We start from the raw sequence: 18,663 nt of genomic DNA on the forward strand, positions 1-18,663 counted from the left end.
CAATGTCAGTCGGAGTCAGTTTCACCATGTTCCCGGAGGTTATATCTTTTAACATCGGCGTTTAGCCTTTTTCATATTACTTTGACATAATGTAAATCGAATTATAAATTCAACCATTGTTTGGTTCTGGGGCTATTTAGCAATTATTCAAGTAAGTAATCATAACCACATTTTTTAACTTTCAAAATTTCAACCATCTTTCAATTTTAATAGTGGGATTACTTATTTTATTGTAGATTCACTGATGATGGACCGATAGGTCCGAAAACGTTCTGAATTGGACACATTTTATTCAATCCATTGGGACTTTTAAATTTTAATAAATATACCAATTACATAAAAGTGGTTTTTACTTCATGTTAGAGTTTTTTAAAATTTTATTGATATCTTCGCCTGAATATTTGCTAAATCTGTTCATGGTATTCTCTTTTAGTGCAGTCACTGCAGGTTTTCACCTCCGATTTCGTTGAACCTTCATCGATGTTCATGAAAATTGGTGAGTAATTAGAGGATACCTCAAGGAACAAAGGTGACATGATGCCAACTTGCGCTTTTACCCTGGGGGTGGATGCCACCCCTTTTCGGGGGTGAAAATTGTTTTATTAAAAATAATACCATAAATCGATAGAATGACAAATTATAAGCAAAGTTTGTTATAAAAAGTTATTAAAATAAATCAACACTTTTTGAGTTATTAAAGACCAAAGATTTTATTTTTTCATAAAAAAATGCATGTTTTAAATAGCTTTTTCACGTATAAATCAAAAACTATAATCTTTTACAAAAAAGTTATTATTACTGAAATTGAAGACAATAAAAAATTGAATACATTCCTCACATCAAGAACTAAACTGATGTTAGTTCAAAGTGAGTTATTGGCAATTGAATGTGTATTATTTTCGACGAATACTCAAATCTAACTATTCAAGCTTAAATAACGGGAAAACGATGCAATGTATAAAATATTTCTGCTAAACATTGGTCAAAGTACTTCCAAATATCTATCAAATGAGCTTGAGAACAAGGTAATAGCGTCAAAAGTAAGCAAGTTATAATTAAAATAAAAGAACCGTTTCGAACTTTTTCGTGGAAAAAGTGAAAAATAAAACATACTCTATTTCCAGAAAAATTAAAATATATAGTAATCCTTAAAAGAACTTCTTTATATTAGCATAAGTAATGTTTTTAATAATTTTTACCGGTTTAGAACGCATATTTTTGAAAAAAAGGTATAATTTAAAGAAATCGTACTTTTTAAAATTTTTTGTAATTCTCATATTCTTTTGATAATAACTCCAAAAATACTCGATATACGTAAAAAATTATATATAAGCAAATTTTAGTTTTATCTGTGCCAAATATTTTACTTGTCTTACTCATTCCATAGGGTAAAAAATAACCGAGATGGACACGTTTAAATCTAAAATTTTGCTGTGGGAACCATGCAACCGGCGTCATTTAACCTTTTATTTTTAAAAAAGTAAGGGGTCTAAAAGATTAAGTTCAACGTTTTTAAATAGCACTTGGAATTAACTTTTAAACAGTTTTTAGATGAACCTGATATCGTAAACACGAATGGAGTTATTAAAAAAAAAATAACATTTTTTGGAAAAATTTTTAAAAGATAAATTTTGAAAATAATTTGGAGCATAAATTTTAACGCTATCAACATGTTCAGGGGCTCATTTGATAGATATTTTTAAGTACTTTGACAAATGTTTAATAAATGTATGTTATAAAATGCATCAATTTCCCGTTATTTCAGCTTGAATAGTTACTTAGAGTTTTTATTTGCCGAAAAAAATATACATTCAATTACCTATAACTCACTTTTAGTTAATATTAAAAGGTTTTTCTAGTAAGGGGTTAAAGGTTTTTCTAGTAAGGTAAATCTTTGATCTTTAATAACTCAAAAAGTTTTGATTTATTTTAATAACTTTATATACCAAATTTTGCTTGAAATTTGTCCCTCTATCGAATTATGGGGTTATTTTTAATAAAATATTTTTCACCCCCGAGAAGGGGTGGTATCCACCCCCAGGGTAAAAGCGCAAGTTGGCACCATGTCATCTTTGTTTCTTGAGATATCCTCTAACCACTCACTAATTTTCATGCAAATCGATGGAGGTTCAACGAAATCGGAGGTAATAGCTCATATCCATCTTCAGTGACTCCACTATTTGACAAGTTGTAAAACATTAATTGTCACTAATATTACTGAATGTTCATTTTTGCATAGCAACGAAGGGCATCTAACGTAATACTTGAAGATGGCAAATTATCGAAAATAATTCCCGCTGTAATTTTTATTCTTGTAGCTTTCTATTGGCCAGTCAGTATCTCTATGAATGAAACAATCGATATAAACGTATAAATTAACATTACATTACATAGTTTCCTACCTTAAGACGTATCGGAGGATTATGACAACTGTCAGTGTGACAGGAGAATTTCATAAAAATACTCCTGTCACAGACGTCTAAAGTTGGGACACTATGTAATGTAATGTTATTTTATACGTTTATATCGATAATTTTCACATCTGCTAGTTTCATCTCTTTTTATTTCACAGTGTACTATGTATTCCATCTTTTGCGTTATTTTGCCGGTTAAACTCTAGACCAGTCTGCTTTGATTCCCAAAGTCTGCTCTGCTACACCCCGTGCCGTTATGTGGCACATAAAGGCGCGTACACATCTGGCGAACGCATGTGACCGAAGCCCTTCTAGTGCAGTCACTGAAGGTTTTCACCTCCGATTTCGTTGAACCTTCATTGATTTTCATGAAAATTGGTGAGTAGTTAGAGGATACCACAAGGAATAAAGATGACATGATGCCAACTTGCGCTTTTACCCTGGGGGTGGATGCCACCCGTTCTCGGGGGTGAAAATTATTTTAATAAAAATAATACTATAAGTCGATAGAGGGACAAATCTTAAGCAAAATTAGCTATATAATGTTATTAATATAAATCAATACTTTTTGAGTTATTAAAGATCAAAATTTTTATTTTTTCCTAACAAAATGCCTGTTTTAAAGCTGTTTTTCACGTATAACTCAAAAACTATAAGGTTTTTCAAAAAAGTTATTATTACTAAAATTGAAGACAATAAAAAATTGAATACACTCCTCACTTAAAGAACTAAACTGATGTTAACCCAAAGTGAGTTATGAGAAATTGAATGTATATTTTTTTCGACGAGTACTCAAATCTAAGTATTCAAGCTTAAATAACGGGAAAACGCAATTTATAAAATATATCTTTTAAACACTTCGGAATACCTATCAAACTTTGGAATACCTATCAAATGAGCTCCAGACGAAATTAACAGCATCAAAATTAAGCAAGTAATGATGAAAATAAGAGAACTTTTTCGAATCTTTTAGGAAAAAGTGAAAAATAAAACATATGACATTTCCACAAATATTAAAATTTATAGTAACCCTTAAAAGAATTTATTTATTAGCATAAGTAATTATTTTAATAATTTTGACCGGTTTAGAATGCATATTGTTGAAAAAAAGATGTAATTTAAAAAATCAGAATTTTTAAAATTATCGTTGTTTTCATATTCTTTTGATAATAACTCCAAAAATACTCAATATACGTAAAAAATGATATAAAACCAAATTTTAGTTTTTTTTTGTATCGAATATTTTACCGTTTTTACTATTTCTGTAGGGTAAAAAATAACCGAGATAGAAACGTTTGAATCTTAAATTTTGCTGCGAGAACTATGTAATCAGGCCATTTAGCCAGATATTTTTAAAAAAGTAAGGGGTTTAAAAGATTAAATTTAACTCATTTTAATTGCCGTTGCAATTAGCTTTCAAATGGATTTTAGTTGAACCTGATATCATAAAAATTACCGGAGTTATTAAAAAAAAAACAATAACATTTTTGGAAAAATTTTTAAAAGATAAATTTTGAAAACTTTTTGGAGCATAAATTTTAATGCCGTCGACTCGAGCGGGTACTCAGTTGATAGGATATTTCTAAGTACATCTGTTTCTTGACAAGTGTTTAAGGGGAAACAGTAGCGATCAACAGGTAGCGAAAACGCGCTCCAAGATTGCGGCTGTAATTTTGAATATTTTTTCGAGATATTTGGCACACGTATTCGTAATATAATAAAGAATGGCGGTACGGAGCCCAATTTGAAAAATATATTAATATGTGGAAATTATTCTGTAATTAAATACAATATTAAAAAAAACGAGCCTGTACCGCCATTAAGAAGAACAAAAAAATACACTTTCTCCAAATAAACTTTTTTATCCGATGCCTAGATTTTGTGTCATTTTGGAACTACGAAAATTTTTTATTTCATTAGTACCTAGTTCCAAAATGACACAAAATCTAGGCATCGGATAAAAAAGTTTATTTAAAGAAATTGTATTTTTTTGTTCTTCTTATTGGCGGTACAGGCTCGTTTTTTTAATACTGTATTTAATTACAGAGTAATTTCCACATATTAATATATTTTTCAAATTGGGATTTGTAGCGCCATTCTTTATTATATTACGAATACGTGTGCCAAATAGCTCGAAAAAATATTCAAAACTACAGCCGCAATCTTGGAACGCGTTTTGGCTACCTGTTGATCGCTACTGTATCGCCTTAATAAGTTTATGTTGCAAAATGCATCATTTTCCCGTTATTTAAGCTTGACTACTTAGATTTGGGTACTCGCCGAAAAAAATATACGTTCAATTACCTATAACTCACTTTATGTTAACACTAAAAGATTTTTCTAGTAAGGAGTTTATTTAGTTTTTTATTAGCTTCAATTTTGGTAATAACAACTTTTTAGTAAAAACTTATAGCTTTTGAGTTATTTGTGAAAAATCGGTTAAAAACATGCATTTTTCTCATGACAAATTAAAATCTATGATCTTTAATAACTCAAAAAGCTTTGATTTATTTAAATAACTTTATATGGTAAATTTTGCTTAGAATTTGTCGCTCTATCGAATTATGGGGTTATTCTTAATAAAATAATTTTCACCCCCGAGAAGAGGTGACATCCACCCCCAGGGTAAAAGCGCAAGTTGGCACCATGTTACCTGTGTTCCTTGAGATATCCTCTAACCACTCACCAATTTTCATGCAAATCGATGGAGGTTCAACGAAATCGCAGCTAATAGCTCATATCCTCCTTCAGTAACTGCACTATTCAACCGAATTCATTCTATAGTCCAGAAAGCCACTGTGCATCCGCTAGCAAAAATATTCTAATTATTTTTTAATTTTAAATTATTTTTTTTTTGCATGGAACAAAGTTTTTTTAGGTTTTTTGGATCATTCCAAACAGAAAAGGTCTTTAGTGACTTTTCTCTAAAAATGATAGTTTTTGACATATAAGCGATTAAAAATTGAAAAATTGCGAAATCAGCCATTTTTAACCTTCAAAAAATATGTGAAAAACTTAAAATTTGAATGTTGCCAAGGTAGGTAGATATCCTTTAAACATCGATTGATAAAATCTCGAAAAGTTTATGGTGGCTCCTGTCTTCTGAGCCACCCTGGATACTTAGGGGTGGTTACCCCGACTATGAGGGTTGATGTATTAAATATAGTTCGTTGTTAAGACATTTATTTACACGTTAAATATATCACAGAAAGTAACTGGTGGTATATTATTTACTTGAAATCGATGTTACCCCGTCGAATCTCAACTGCTAATTGATTTATCTGTTCTCGTAAAAATATAATTAAAGTCGGTTATTGTTTATTTACTGTTTTGGTAAGCCGAGGTGACCGTGATTCAAAGTGCTGACTGTTAATAAACACCCACTGAATATTATTGCAACTCGACCTTGTATCAAATACTAGCATGCATCGATGGAAAAACTAGGTTAATCGTATTTATTAAAACAACCATTACCACGGGCGTTTAATTATTAAAAGGTTTATTTTTAATATGATGTTTACTGAGATGCTGTGTATCCCAATTCATCTTCCCCTTCCCCCGAAAATTTTCCGACTACGGAAAAGGAAGAAAATTTTTCTAATAGTACCACTAATTACTTGCTGCGTTTTACGAAGTACAATATATACATTTTTCCTATAAATACTAATTAGATACAAAAAATAAAAGTGAAAATGTTCGTTATCTAGACTGTTCCCGTTTCACTTGTCACTCACGGTGTTCTCGGATTGTAAGCATATAATCTATTCGTATGTATTTCCTTGATTTTATTGTTTTCCGATCTGATCTTACAATTAACATTATTTACCTCTGTTATTGTGAAAGGGCCTACATAAAGACTATCAAACTTACCATTCTCTTCCCTTTTTACCAGGACTAGGTCTCCTATTTTAAAGTGTTGTGATGTTGTTTTGGGCTTATTTTCTTCTTGCCGCTCTTTTTTGTCTTCCTTGCTTGCATTGCTTCTAGTGAATTGACCTATCGTATCTATGTATTCTGTGTCCTCTGGTTTCGAAGAAGTGTCCGATATCACGTCTTCTTTGACATGTGTTCTATTCGGTTTATTAATTTGACATTTATGGCATTGTTTAACGTATTTTCTTACGTCTTTTTCCAAATTTTTCCATCTAAATCTTGCTTTTAGCTTCTTTATGAGTCTGTTATTTCCTACGTGTCCTCCAAACATCGGATGATTGTGATATTCTTCTATTAGCCTGTGTTTTTCTTTGTCTTCTTCTATTGTTTCTGGTACTTCACATATGTATATTTCAACATTCTTTAATATTTTGTTTCCTTGTTTAATAAATTCCTCAATTGTGCACACTTTAAAAATAATATCGTTTACGTATATTTTGGTAGGGGAGCCCAAGCGGGGATTTTTGCAGTTACTCGAGCGCGTCAGATTAGCATATGGGAGAAACCTGGTACCCTGCAGATGTACCTCTACCATATATTGGCTCTTAACACAGGGGAGTTCGTTAAGGGGGGCCCGAAAAAAAAAATCTATCCTTAAAAAAACTCGAAATTGTCAGATTAAGATAAGGTAAGTTAAGTACATGCAAAAGAGTGTATATTTCAAAAATCTGACGATTTGAGCCTGGCGTAAGGAAATGGGTGAGTCCCAAAGTTTCACAAGAAAAAAGCGAATATTTCGCGAAATGAATGACAGATCGAAAAACTAAAAAATATATGCCCAATATTTTTTAAAAATCTATCGAATGATACCAAACACTACTTCCCACGGAGAGGGGTGGGGGGTAAATTTAATATTTTAAATACGAATCCCGGAATATTTCGCGAAATGAACATCAGATCGAAAAACTTTAAAAGACACTTATTCAATATTTTTGAAAAATCTATCGAATGGTACCAAACACGACCCCACATGGATGTGGGGTGGGGGGTTACTTTAAAATCTTAAATAGGAGCCCTCATTTTTTATTGCAGATTTGGATTCCTTACGTAAAAATAAGTAACTTTTATTCGAAACATTTTTTCGAATTATGGATAGATGGCGTTATAATCGGAAAAAGCGATTGTTGGAAATGGAAAATTAAATTTAAAAATGGCAAGCGCCCACTAAAATGGAAAACTTTACTTAACTTTTTTTGGTTTTAGGACCTACTCTTCACAACCCAATAGGTCCCCAAAGCGCTCGAGTGACTGCACATTTAGCATACTTTGCTCCCCTACCATTTTTACTTTACGTACTGCATTCTCTACCGCCAGCTTATCAAGCTGTGCCAACATTGGGTTTAAATCGAAACGATTGAATCCTGTGGCTATGCTCTTGCTGCACTTTATTTTGTTTTTGACCCTAATGCTCAGCCTTGGTGAGATTAGTTCTGCTCCAAAAGACAAAATTGGTAGTCTATGCGCCTCTAAATTATTTAGTACCTTTTAGGTCTGGATCCCGCGTATGAAAAAAAAGTTGATTAATAGCAAGCTGAAAATTTGTTAATAGCTTAAGGGTGTCTAATCGGATAAACTTTGATAAATGGGAACACTGGAACAGGGGTAGTTTTAATTGTGGAACAGGTTAAAAATTTGGAACGGTCAGACCACGAAAACGGCAAATTTATTTTGTCCGACAGAATAGACTTAAACTCTCCGAACAGAGATTAAACTCTCATGCAAAAATCACACTGCTATTTGTCACCAAATGGGCGTTTTAATGAGTGGAACATGTAGAATATTTCAAATGACAGGAATTATGACAGGTGATAAATAGCAGTCTGATTTTTGCATGAGAGTTTAATCTCTGTTCGGAGAGTTTAAGTCTATTCTGTCGGACAAAATATATGTGCCGTTTTCGTGGTCTGACCGTCCCAAATTTGTAACCTGTTCCACAATTAAAACTGCCGCTGTTTCAGTGTTCCCACATATCAAAGTTTATCCGACTAGACACCCTTAACCTATTAACAAATTTTCAGCTTGCTATTAATCAACTTTTTTTTCATACGCGGGATCCAGACCTATTTCTTACTGTCTGTTTGTGGGCTTCTGGCTGTAGTGCGAGTTCGCTTTCTGCCTTCGTTTGCCTTGCTTCCTTCTTATTTTCTCTTGCTTGAGCTCGTGTTATAGCTAATATATGGGTATTGTCTATGTATAGGTTCTTTAGTTGATGTAATGTTATTCTTGAAAGACTATCTGCATAGTTATTTTTCCCTGTTATGTATTCTATTTCGAAATCGTATTCCTCTAAATCTAATCTGATTCTTGTAAGTTTCGAAGTTGGTTCTTTCATTGCGAATAAATGTGTGAGTGGTTTATGATCCGTTTTTACTAAAAATGTTGGTGCTCCATATAAATAACATTTGAAATGATTAATTCCCCAATGAATCGCTAGTAATTCCTTAACGATTATAGGTTTATTACATTCTCCTTTATTAAAACTTCTTGATGCGTATGCTATAGGTAGGTCTATTCCGTTATAATCTTGACTTAAAATTGCTGAACAACTCTCGTTGGATGCGTCTGTTGTTAGGATGAATTGTTTATTGAAATCTGGATATTTTAGGATCGGTGGCTTCATCAGAGATGATTTAAGCTTATTGAATGCTTTTTCACATTCTTCTGACCAAAAAAATTCTACTCCTTTTCTTGATAATCTGTTGAGTGGTCTGCATATTTCAGCAAAATTTTGAATAAAACGTCTATAATAGTTACAAAATGCTACTAATCTTTTTGTTTCTTCCGCTGTCTTAGGTGTCGGGTATTGTTCAATCGTTGCATATTTCGCTTTGTCTGGTGATACTCCTTCCCGAGAAAGATCATGTCCTAAATATGTTACTTCTCTTCTAAAAAATTGACATTTTCCTGGGTTAAGTTTCAAATTGAATTTTCGACATGTCTCGAATGTCTTTTTCAGGTTGTCTAGGTGATGTTTTTCAGATATTCCTATCACTACTATATCGTCCATGTAAAGAAATGCTTTGTCCGGTGTTAATCCCGAAAATGCTATTGACATCATCCTTGAAAAGCTATTTGGGCTTACATTTAATCCAAAAGGTAATCTGGTAAATCGAAATGCTCCATTTTCTGTACTAAACGATGTGTATTTTCTCGATGATTTTTCTAATGGTATCTGATGAAAACCTGACATTAACGCCCGGTTTCCGAAAGGATGATCATCTCAAAAATTATGTAATCGACGATTAACAATGGATTAAATGCGTCAGAAACGTCAAACAAACTAGTTTTAACAACAGTAGATCACCTGACAGAAGATTAATCGCTTGTTAACAGCCGATCATAAGTATTTTGAGTCTCTGAAAGGTCGATTAACCAGTTTCGCTTGTCAAACGGCGGTAAAAATGTACCTAATATGAGATTATCCGTCGATTAACGGGCTGTTAAGAGTTTTTTTAGTTTTTTAATTACTGTTATTAACAAATACCGGGAAAAAATTGTCAAATAACACATATATAAATGAGATAAATCATATTATTCAATAAACATAAGTTTTTTTATGGAAGAAATAATTTAAAAAATTTATTTAACTTGCAGAACATGGATATCTCGGATATTTTTGTATATTTGATTATATAATTTATATTTTTTTCGTTTAAAAATGTAAGATAACAACGATGCTAGACTCATAGAGCTATTTTTTGAGAGGCCAGAGCTCTAAAAAGCAGAACATAATGATAATAGCGATGTAAATAAGAGGGAAAACGTGTGTGAAATTATAGCAGCTAACTTTGAAGACAATAAAACAGCCGGTAAATAAATTAAAATTAAATACAAAAAGTAATTATATAGACCAAAAATAAAAATATGAGTATAAAATATTATAGATCATAAATAAACTGTTTTATATCTCCAAATCTCATAACATAAATTTAATGCGTTTTATTCTTTTTGAAATTATCTAGCCTCATTTTTAAAATGCTATCATTCAATTCTTGCTCCAAACAAAAGTGACAGTACGTAAGAGAGAATGCACCTTTAGAGATACAAAGATACAAGTTTGGATTTAGAGGTTAATATAATTGAAATTTTGAAGGATAACAGTCAATTGTGACAGTATCGATAACAAATTGTATGTCAGATCATCGATTACATGATCTATGATCGTGTAATTTTACAATAATTGGCGTTTGAGAAACCCATCACTGGTTAACAGTTGATCAAATCTGACAGCCGATTAGATGATCGGAGATTTGAATAACGTTTCGGAAACCGGCTATAAGTCTATAACTGAAAACCATTTTGCTCTTCCTAGTTGATCTAGTATCGAGTCTATCCTTGGTAAAGGAAATTTGTCTGTGACTATTTTCTTGTTCAGTTGTCTAAAATCTATGCATAATCTCCATGCTTTATTTCCATCTATCGCCTTTTTCGGTACCAGTAGTACTGGGCTGTTGTATTCTGATGTAGACGGTTCTATTATTCCTTGGTCTCTCAGTTTTTGCACTTGCCGGTTTAATTCCTCTGTTTGTGCATGAGGTGTCCTATAGTTTTTAATGTATACCGGAGTTTGGTCTTTAACTCTGAGTTTCTGCTCGTAGAAGTTGTTACATGTTAGCATGTCATGCCTTAGGGCGAATATATCTGAATAATCTTCACATAAAGATACTAACTTATCGCGTATGTATTCTGGAATGTCTAACTTCAATGATTCCCGTAATTCCTTTTTCCTATCCTTGCTGTCGTTGATCAGTCTATATATGTTGAATAATTTAATGTCTAATGTTTTGATTTCGTTTGTATCTACTTTTACTGTTTCGTAGGTTGTGTTCAAAATTTTGATGTACGGATTATTACTTGAAATAATTGCTCTCGCTATGAATATTCCTGGTTGTATTTCTTGTTGTTCCACTATCCTGTCGTTCTTCAGCGTTTGAAAAATTTTTACGATTCTGTAAATTTCACATCTAGGCGGTATTATTATCGTGTCATTATCTATATTATCCAAAATGTTTGTACTAATGTAACAATCGTTGTCCTCTTTAATGTGCATTTTAAGGTTAGCGTAGTCTAGTATGCATTGAAAATTTGAAATAAAGTCTCTCCCAATGATTCCGTCGATTGGAATAGGAAAGCTAGGTTCCACTAATTGAAAGATATGCTCAAATCGAGATCCTTTTACTTCTAGCGTTGTTTCAACTTCTCCCATTGTTTGTAATTCTCCTTTAGTTACTCCTTTTATTTTCGCTTTTGTGTTTGGTTTCACATGTTCCTTCATAAAATCTTGTGAACATTTCAGTATTGAAATATCAGCTCCTGTGTCTATGATAAAGGTATTTGTGTTTTCTAGGATTCCTGTTTTCATTCGTACAAAATTCGTTAGGTTTAAGTCGAAGTTGTAAATATTATATTCCACTTCTGACTGTGTACTTTCCTTGTTTCGTTCATTCAAAACCCCAACTGCTGGTTTTCTGGTTCCTCTTGGCTGTCTTCTAACTCAAGTAGCCTTACGTTTCTGTTTCGTCCTCCTCTCTGGTTTCCTCTGTATGTTTGGTTGTTGAATTGTCTATATCCTCTGTTGGAATAATTCCGTTGGTTTCCTGTTTCTTCTCCTCCGTTCCGTTGTCCGAAGTTATTTCTTCTTCCTCTGTCGTATTTGTTGTGGTATCCTCTTCGGTATTGCTGTTGTCCTCTCCTATTTTCATAATTCGTCCTATAATTGAACACTCTTCCCTGTGTGTTCTCCTCTGTCGTATCAATCGATAAAAATTTAGATACTACTTCCTGCGGTGTTGTGAAATTACCTGCCTCCAGTATTAACTTTGCTCTATCCGTATTAACGTTTCGCTTTATTGTTGCTACAACTGTTTCCGTTGTGTATTTTTTCGCTAGCTCCAATGGCATTCCTTCCGCTATGTATGCTACCTTTAACTGTACCGCTAATTCCTCTACTTCGGATGCGTACACTGCTGCATCTTTGTTTCCTTGCCTTTTCTTTGCTAACTTGTCTATTATCGTTTTCGGATTGTCACCTCTTAATTCCTTCTTCAGTGCCGCTGCTATAAGTGGGATCGTATCCTCTGTAGTTATCAGATTTCTAGCCTTATTAGTCAATCTTGTTTTTATTAATGTTATTGCTGTTTCTTCATGTACTTCTGCTATTTTTCCAAGTAACTCTAATGCGTCTAAAAATGGTTGTAATTTCCCTGCGCTTCCATCAAACTCGTTGGGCAATACCTTGCTTGCAATATTCAAAAATTCGTTGATTGTCAGAGCCATGTTTAATATTTTTTTCTTGTTTTATGTCGCTTTTTCCCTCTTTTATTTCCTCGTCAATTTTTTCCTCTATCTCCTCGTCACTTTTTTCCTCTTCTACTTCTTCGTCGCTTTGTTCTTCCTCTATTTCCTTGTCGATTAGTTGGTGTATTGAACTTGGAACTACTGTCCTTAAGTTTACAGCTTGAAATGAGCGTATAACTTTGTCTCTTATTTTTCCGAAATATTTGTTGCACGCTTCTCTTTGTTTGTCCGATAGCGCTTCCCAATTTTTCTTCGTTAAATGTGTGAATTTGTTATACAATTTAATTAGCTGTGTCGTTACTTCTTCTTGTATATCTTTAGATTTAGGTACTTTCTTCTTCAAGACCCTTCTACTTTGTCTTGTTACTTCTTGCGTAATCTCCTCAACTATTTTGATGAAATCTTCCCAAGTAACTTTGTTGCTACTCATTTATTCATAATTTTCTTATTCCTGTACCCGTAACGAACGCATAAATTTGACAGTCTTACGAGGTATAGTAAATATATATGAAAAATATTATGTCAAAATTAGTAAAAAATATAGTAAATTGCAATAAAAAATCATTATATCAATCAATATAAATCACCATTAAAAAGGGGTCTACTGCTTAGCCAATAAAAATGTAATAAAAAATCAGTAGTCAAATAATAAATGGATAAAAATCAGCCCAAAGATAAAATATGTTGGTAAATATATAAAAAAATCATATAAAAACCAGTATCAAATAAAGTGTATCATTACGTCCTATAATAACTAATATCAGGGTTAAAAAATTCTGTATATTTTGATAAATATTGGTGTCATAAGGAAATTAAAATAGAATAATTAAGTAAAAATAGGTAAAACTTAAAAGGTAATGTGCGTCTTAAATGATAATTACGTTAATATTACTTTGTACTTTATACTTTATATTATACGAATCAGGAAATACCATAAAAATAGATAGTATGGACTCACCACTTTTACACGTCTGTGTTCGCTGTAGATCTCGCCAGTCCACGATGAATGTTCCTTTTGAGGTTCCTTCTGTGGGCCTTCCATAATGACCACGCCAATCTAAGAATCAGAACAGCCGTAATTATGTAAAGCAGCACCTTCAGCTCCGTATCGGGTTTGACGTCCTTACTCTTGACGATAAAGTTGTTGTTCACTACTCCATTCTCCTGGAGTTCATCCTTGGACGACTTTCCTCCCATCCTTGTTCCAGTTTACCAGTCCTGAGTTCTTCCCTGGTCTTGGATCGCCATATGGTGGCTCCTGTCTTCTGAGCCACCCTGGATACTTAGGGGTGGTTACCCCGACTATGAGGGTTGATGTAGTAAATATAGTTCGTTGTTAAGACATTTATTTACACGTTGAATATATCACAGAAAGTAACTGGTGGTATATTATTTACTTGAAATCGATGTTACCCCGTCGAATCTCAACTGCTAATTGATGTATCTGTTCTCGTAAAAATATAATTAAAGTCGGTTATTGTTTATTTACTGTTTTGGTAAGCCGAGGTGACCGTGATTCAAAGTGCTGACTGTTAATAAACACCCACTGAATATTATTGCAACTCGACCTTGTATCAAATACTAGCATGCATCGATGGAAAAACTAGGTTAATCGTATTTATTAAAACAACCATTACCACGGGCGTTTAATTATTAAAAGGTTTATTTTTAATATGATGTTTACTGAGATGCTGTGTATCCCAATTCAAGTTTTTTGCAATACAGTATTCAAAACTCCTTTGTTTTTTAATTGCTAATCACGCGTGCGCGACACCGTTGCATGTGTATACAGTATGGTGCAAATGAAAGGAATAAATTCGTTATTTCGTAAACCGGCGACTTCAAGGAAAAAACCCGAAACAGGTAGATTTTTATTTTTAAGTTATGATATTGTGGCATATATGGTATACTGGTGACGTCATCCGTCTGGGCGTGATGACGTAATCTATGATTTATTTAAATGAGAATAGGGGTCGTGTGGTAGCTCATTTGAAAGGTTCTTCAATTCTCTATTCAGCAATGTAAACATTTACATAATTATTTATACAGGGTGTCCAAAAATTTTTTATTAAATTAAATTATTTGACAAAAAAAGAAGTAGAAGTAGAAGAAGTAGAAGAAGTATAAATAATTATATAAATGTTTATATTAATGAATAGAAAATTGAAGACCCTTTCAAATGAGCTAGCACACGACCCCTATTCTCATTTAAAAAAATCTTCGATTACGTCATCACGCTCAGATGGATGACGTCACTAGTATACCATATATGCCACAATATCACAACTTAAAAATAAAAATCGACCTGTTTCGGGATTTTTCCTGAAAGTCGCCAGTTAACGAAATAACGAATTTATTCCTTTCATTTGCACCATACTGTCGGTGGAAAATAGTGTCTCGCACGCTTGAATAGCAATTAAAAAACAAAGTAGTTTTGAATATTGTATTGCAAAAAACTCTTCGGGATTTCATCAATAGATGTTTAAAGAATATCTACCTACTTTAGCAACATTTAAATTTTCAGTTTTCACATAGTTTTTGAGGGTTAAAAATGGCCGATTTCGCAAAACTATCATTTTTAGAGAAAAGTCACTAAAGACCTTTTCTGTTTGGAATGATCCAAAAAACCTAAAAAGCTTTTTTCCATGCAAAAAAAATAATCTTAGGAAAAAAACAAAAAAAAAACGTTTAAAAAATTTTTGACCACCTTTTGGTCCTGGCAACATGCAAATTTGTTAAAAGGAGTCCTTTTTGAGTAAGATTGTGCAAAAAATCCGAATTAGAATATTTTCCCTAGCGGATGCGCAGTGGCTTTCTGGACTACTATGTTTTCGGCGTTTGATGAAAAATTTGGTCTTTCGTCCACATTACAGCGAACGAATTCGTTTGCACTCATTCGTTCAGTTTCGCGGGTATTTTTGGCGATTCGTGGCGCGGCAGTTATTTATTTGATGTTAATTGTAAATATTACATCAAATGAGGTTATAATTATTGCAAGGGCGTCGTATTTTATTATTTTTGAGGCGGAGGCCGAGGCAGTGAAAGACCTCCCCAAGGACGACGAAAACGGCGCTGGTGGACATCATTGTTCAAAAGCAGAAGTCGGTATAGAGGGATATTTGTCTACTTATTTAATGATCCAAAAGCTGAAATGGAATACGGGGGGCTTTTTCAAAATTTTCCAAAAGCAAACCAGCTAGACTTAAAAAGTGAGTCGGTTCCTGAACCAGTTTTAAAAGAGATATTTTGTTTTCATTTCTCACGTCGGCATGGCGTTAATAATGATTCCAATTTTCTTTTTGATCTCCCCTGTATCGCCTTCCATAATTTTGCTGATGTCGTTCCAGGCATCCATTTCCTTTATTTTATTTTGTAATATGTATGCACTGGATTTCATAAAATTTCCCGCTCCCGATATAAACCAATAAGTTTTAAACTAGAAGAATTTTTATATTCCATGATTCCAAATTTGACAATCAAAACAAAATTGCGACGACGTTCGACACTTTTGCTACCGTTTGTTGGGGCGTACACATTTACCGAAGGCGTTTGGTCGCAAGGCTTCGGCCACATGCGTTCGCCAGATGTGTACGCGCCTTAACCACAGTGCTATTCCGAAGACTTTTTTAGTAATTTATATGGAACTATTTTTTGTAAAATAGTTTAAAATGGGTTTTTTGTGGATTAAATCTTTTACTACGAGGAGTATTGGTGCTCAACCGCCATTAGTAAATTTAAGGAACATCTTTCTCATTTTGGTCTACCTAAGATTGTATGTAGTCACCATAGTCTACATTACAGCAAATGAAAAACAAAAAAGCTTCTGACGAGAATCGTATAACGTCTGAAATGTTAAAAAGGCATCAACATCGTTGTAGAGGTTGTGGAAGTCTTGCTGAATAAGTGTAACAGAAAAAAAATATACCCAGCCTGTGGAAAAACGCCGAAATAATACGTTTGCACAAGAAAGGAGACACTACTAATATTGAAAACTACAGAGCTATAAGTTTGTTGTCACACTTATTCAAATTGTTATCAATAATAATAACCAACCGTATAACACAAACACTTGATTTATATCAACCAGTTGAACAGGCGGGATTTGGAAAAGGGTTTGATACTAATGATCACTTACAAACCATCAGAATACTGGTAGAAAAAACCACGGAATATAATGTACCTTTATATAATATAATTTGACTTTTACAAGGTTTTCGATAGTATTGAAACTTGATCCTTTTTATCAGCCCTATGGGTTGCTCGAATAGACTCACGTAGTACACTACACCCATTAAAAACATTTATGAACAGGCCACATTTCACATCAAATTCAATGAAGACGAAAAACCCGATAAAGGCAACGAAAAAATTTGCCTTGGTAAAGGTTTTAGCCAAGGTAATACCTTCGTATTATATACCTGGAGTGACAACTTGGCATCCACTATTGTGGATTCAGCAAGTGACAATTTGCTGATCACATTATTCTTAGTCATTTTAAATGACGTGTTTGAAGAAATATGGCGTCTTAGAGTTGTTGAATTTTATCAATCCTTGGTGCTCTCCAGTCCTCCTTGTCAAAAGAAATCTGGCTAATTTGATTATTTCGATTGCAGAATTTTCAGCAAAGTTACTCGTCACGATGCTTATTCTGTGTTTAATATTGATGGTGTATTATCCTTGCTTCGAGGTGTAAAATATATCAGTTCGATTGATCTTAGAAAAGATTTTTGGCAGATTACTTTGGACCCTACTTCACGAAAGAGGACTGCTTTTGCTGTGATTGGACGTAGTGATCGCTTCAATTTCTTTAGGTCCTTTTGGATTATCTAATTCAGTATAAACCCAACGAAGGTTGGTAGATTCAAACTTCGTTTCTGAATTTGAGTCTTATGTTTTTTACCATTTGGATGATATCATTGTTTTTGTTCTAATACGTTTGACGAGAATTCAGGGCAAGGATGCCAAAAATAATGTGCTGGAACATGAAAGAAAGCTTTAATCTAATTTGGAGGAACATCACCACCACCATTAGAGATTGGAAACCACCTATTGAAACTTTGGAACACGCCAGGAAAGAAGTTTGAGGATAAAGAGCCTTGGTGGTGGTCAGACGAAGTATAAGAAGAAATAAAGAGAAGAGAAAATTATACAAAAATCTGCAAGAAAATGGTTCGGACATAGAGCTTCAAAACCGTATGGTCGCCAAAAAGCAAGCGAAAGTAGCAATAGCAAAAGCTAAAGCAGGTAGTCAAACACTGTCAGACCTTGGCCGTTATCATGTTTATAATTTCCTGAAACCCTTATCTATCGACTGCTGCGCGCAATAATTCTTCTACTGTGGAACCACTACTGTGGAATAATAATAAATTATTTAGGCATTTATTTTCAAGAATAATTGATGAGGGGCTGCACATTATGTACGACGCTCGGGATTACGATGATTTTTTAGATGCTCTGAAAACGCTGACATACAGTATTTATCTTATGCGTGTAGTTTAATAAATTAATATACTTTAAATTTACTTACTTGCTTGTCTAGTCATAAAATCTTTTTTTATAATCAGTGCATTTTTGCTATTTGAAGTGTATTTCACATAAAATGTATGTGGAGTATAGGGCTTTAAGTTTTTAACATGAAAATTGTCAACATCTAAAGAAGAAGTTATATATTTGTATTCCCCATTGTCCACCTTCACTTGATATTTTTGATATTGGCAATGATCGCTGGAAAACTGGAAATCAAAATAAATCTTCATTAAACCTACAATTGAATATTTGAAATATTTAAAGTAAAACCAATACAATTTTTATAACAACCTTAAGTACAAAATTATAAATAGGACATAAACCTGTGTAATACACTCCCCTTATAGACTAAGAGCCGCTATAGGTGAAATTTCTTAATCATTTTAGGCACGATGGGACCCTATAACTTAAATAGTAGAACCTAAAAGAAAACGTTTGAATACTGTGCCGTCACTTTTCAGTGGCACATGCGTCGACAGTGGCGCATCAAACT

At 33.2% G+C, this 18,663-nt stretch overlaps 1 protein-coding gene across 2 annotated transcripts in view; it reads right to left on the reverse strand.

Annotated features, from left to right (window-relative positions):
- LOC114335080 (tyrosine-protein phosphatase 69D-like) overlaps nucleotides 1-18,663 on the reverse strand; it is a 729,328-nt gene that overhangs the window by 327,853 nt on the left and 382,812 nt on the right. For both annotated transcript variants that reach the window (XM_050654333.1, XM_050654334.1), the window contains one exon: nucleotides 18,172-18,376. In XM_050654333.1, coding sequence (XP_050510290.1) covers nucleotides 18,172-18,376 — 205 coding nt within the window. The remainder of the gene's footprint in view (nucleotides 1-18,171; nucleotides 18,377-18,663) is intronic.

The sequence above is a fragment of the Diabrotica virgifera genome, chromosome 6 (assembly GCF_917563875.1).
Source record: "Diabrotica virgifera virgifera chromosome 6, PGI_DIABVI_V3a".
Lineage (NCBI taxonomy): Eukaryota > Metazoa > Arthropoda > Insecta > Coleoptera > Chrysomelidae > Diabrotica > Diabrotica virgifera.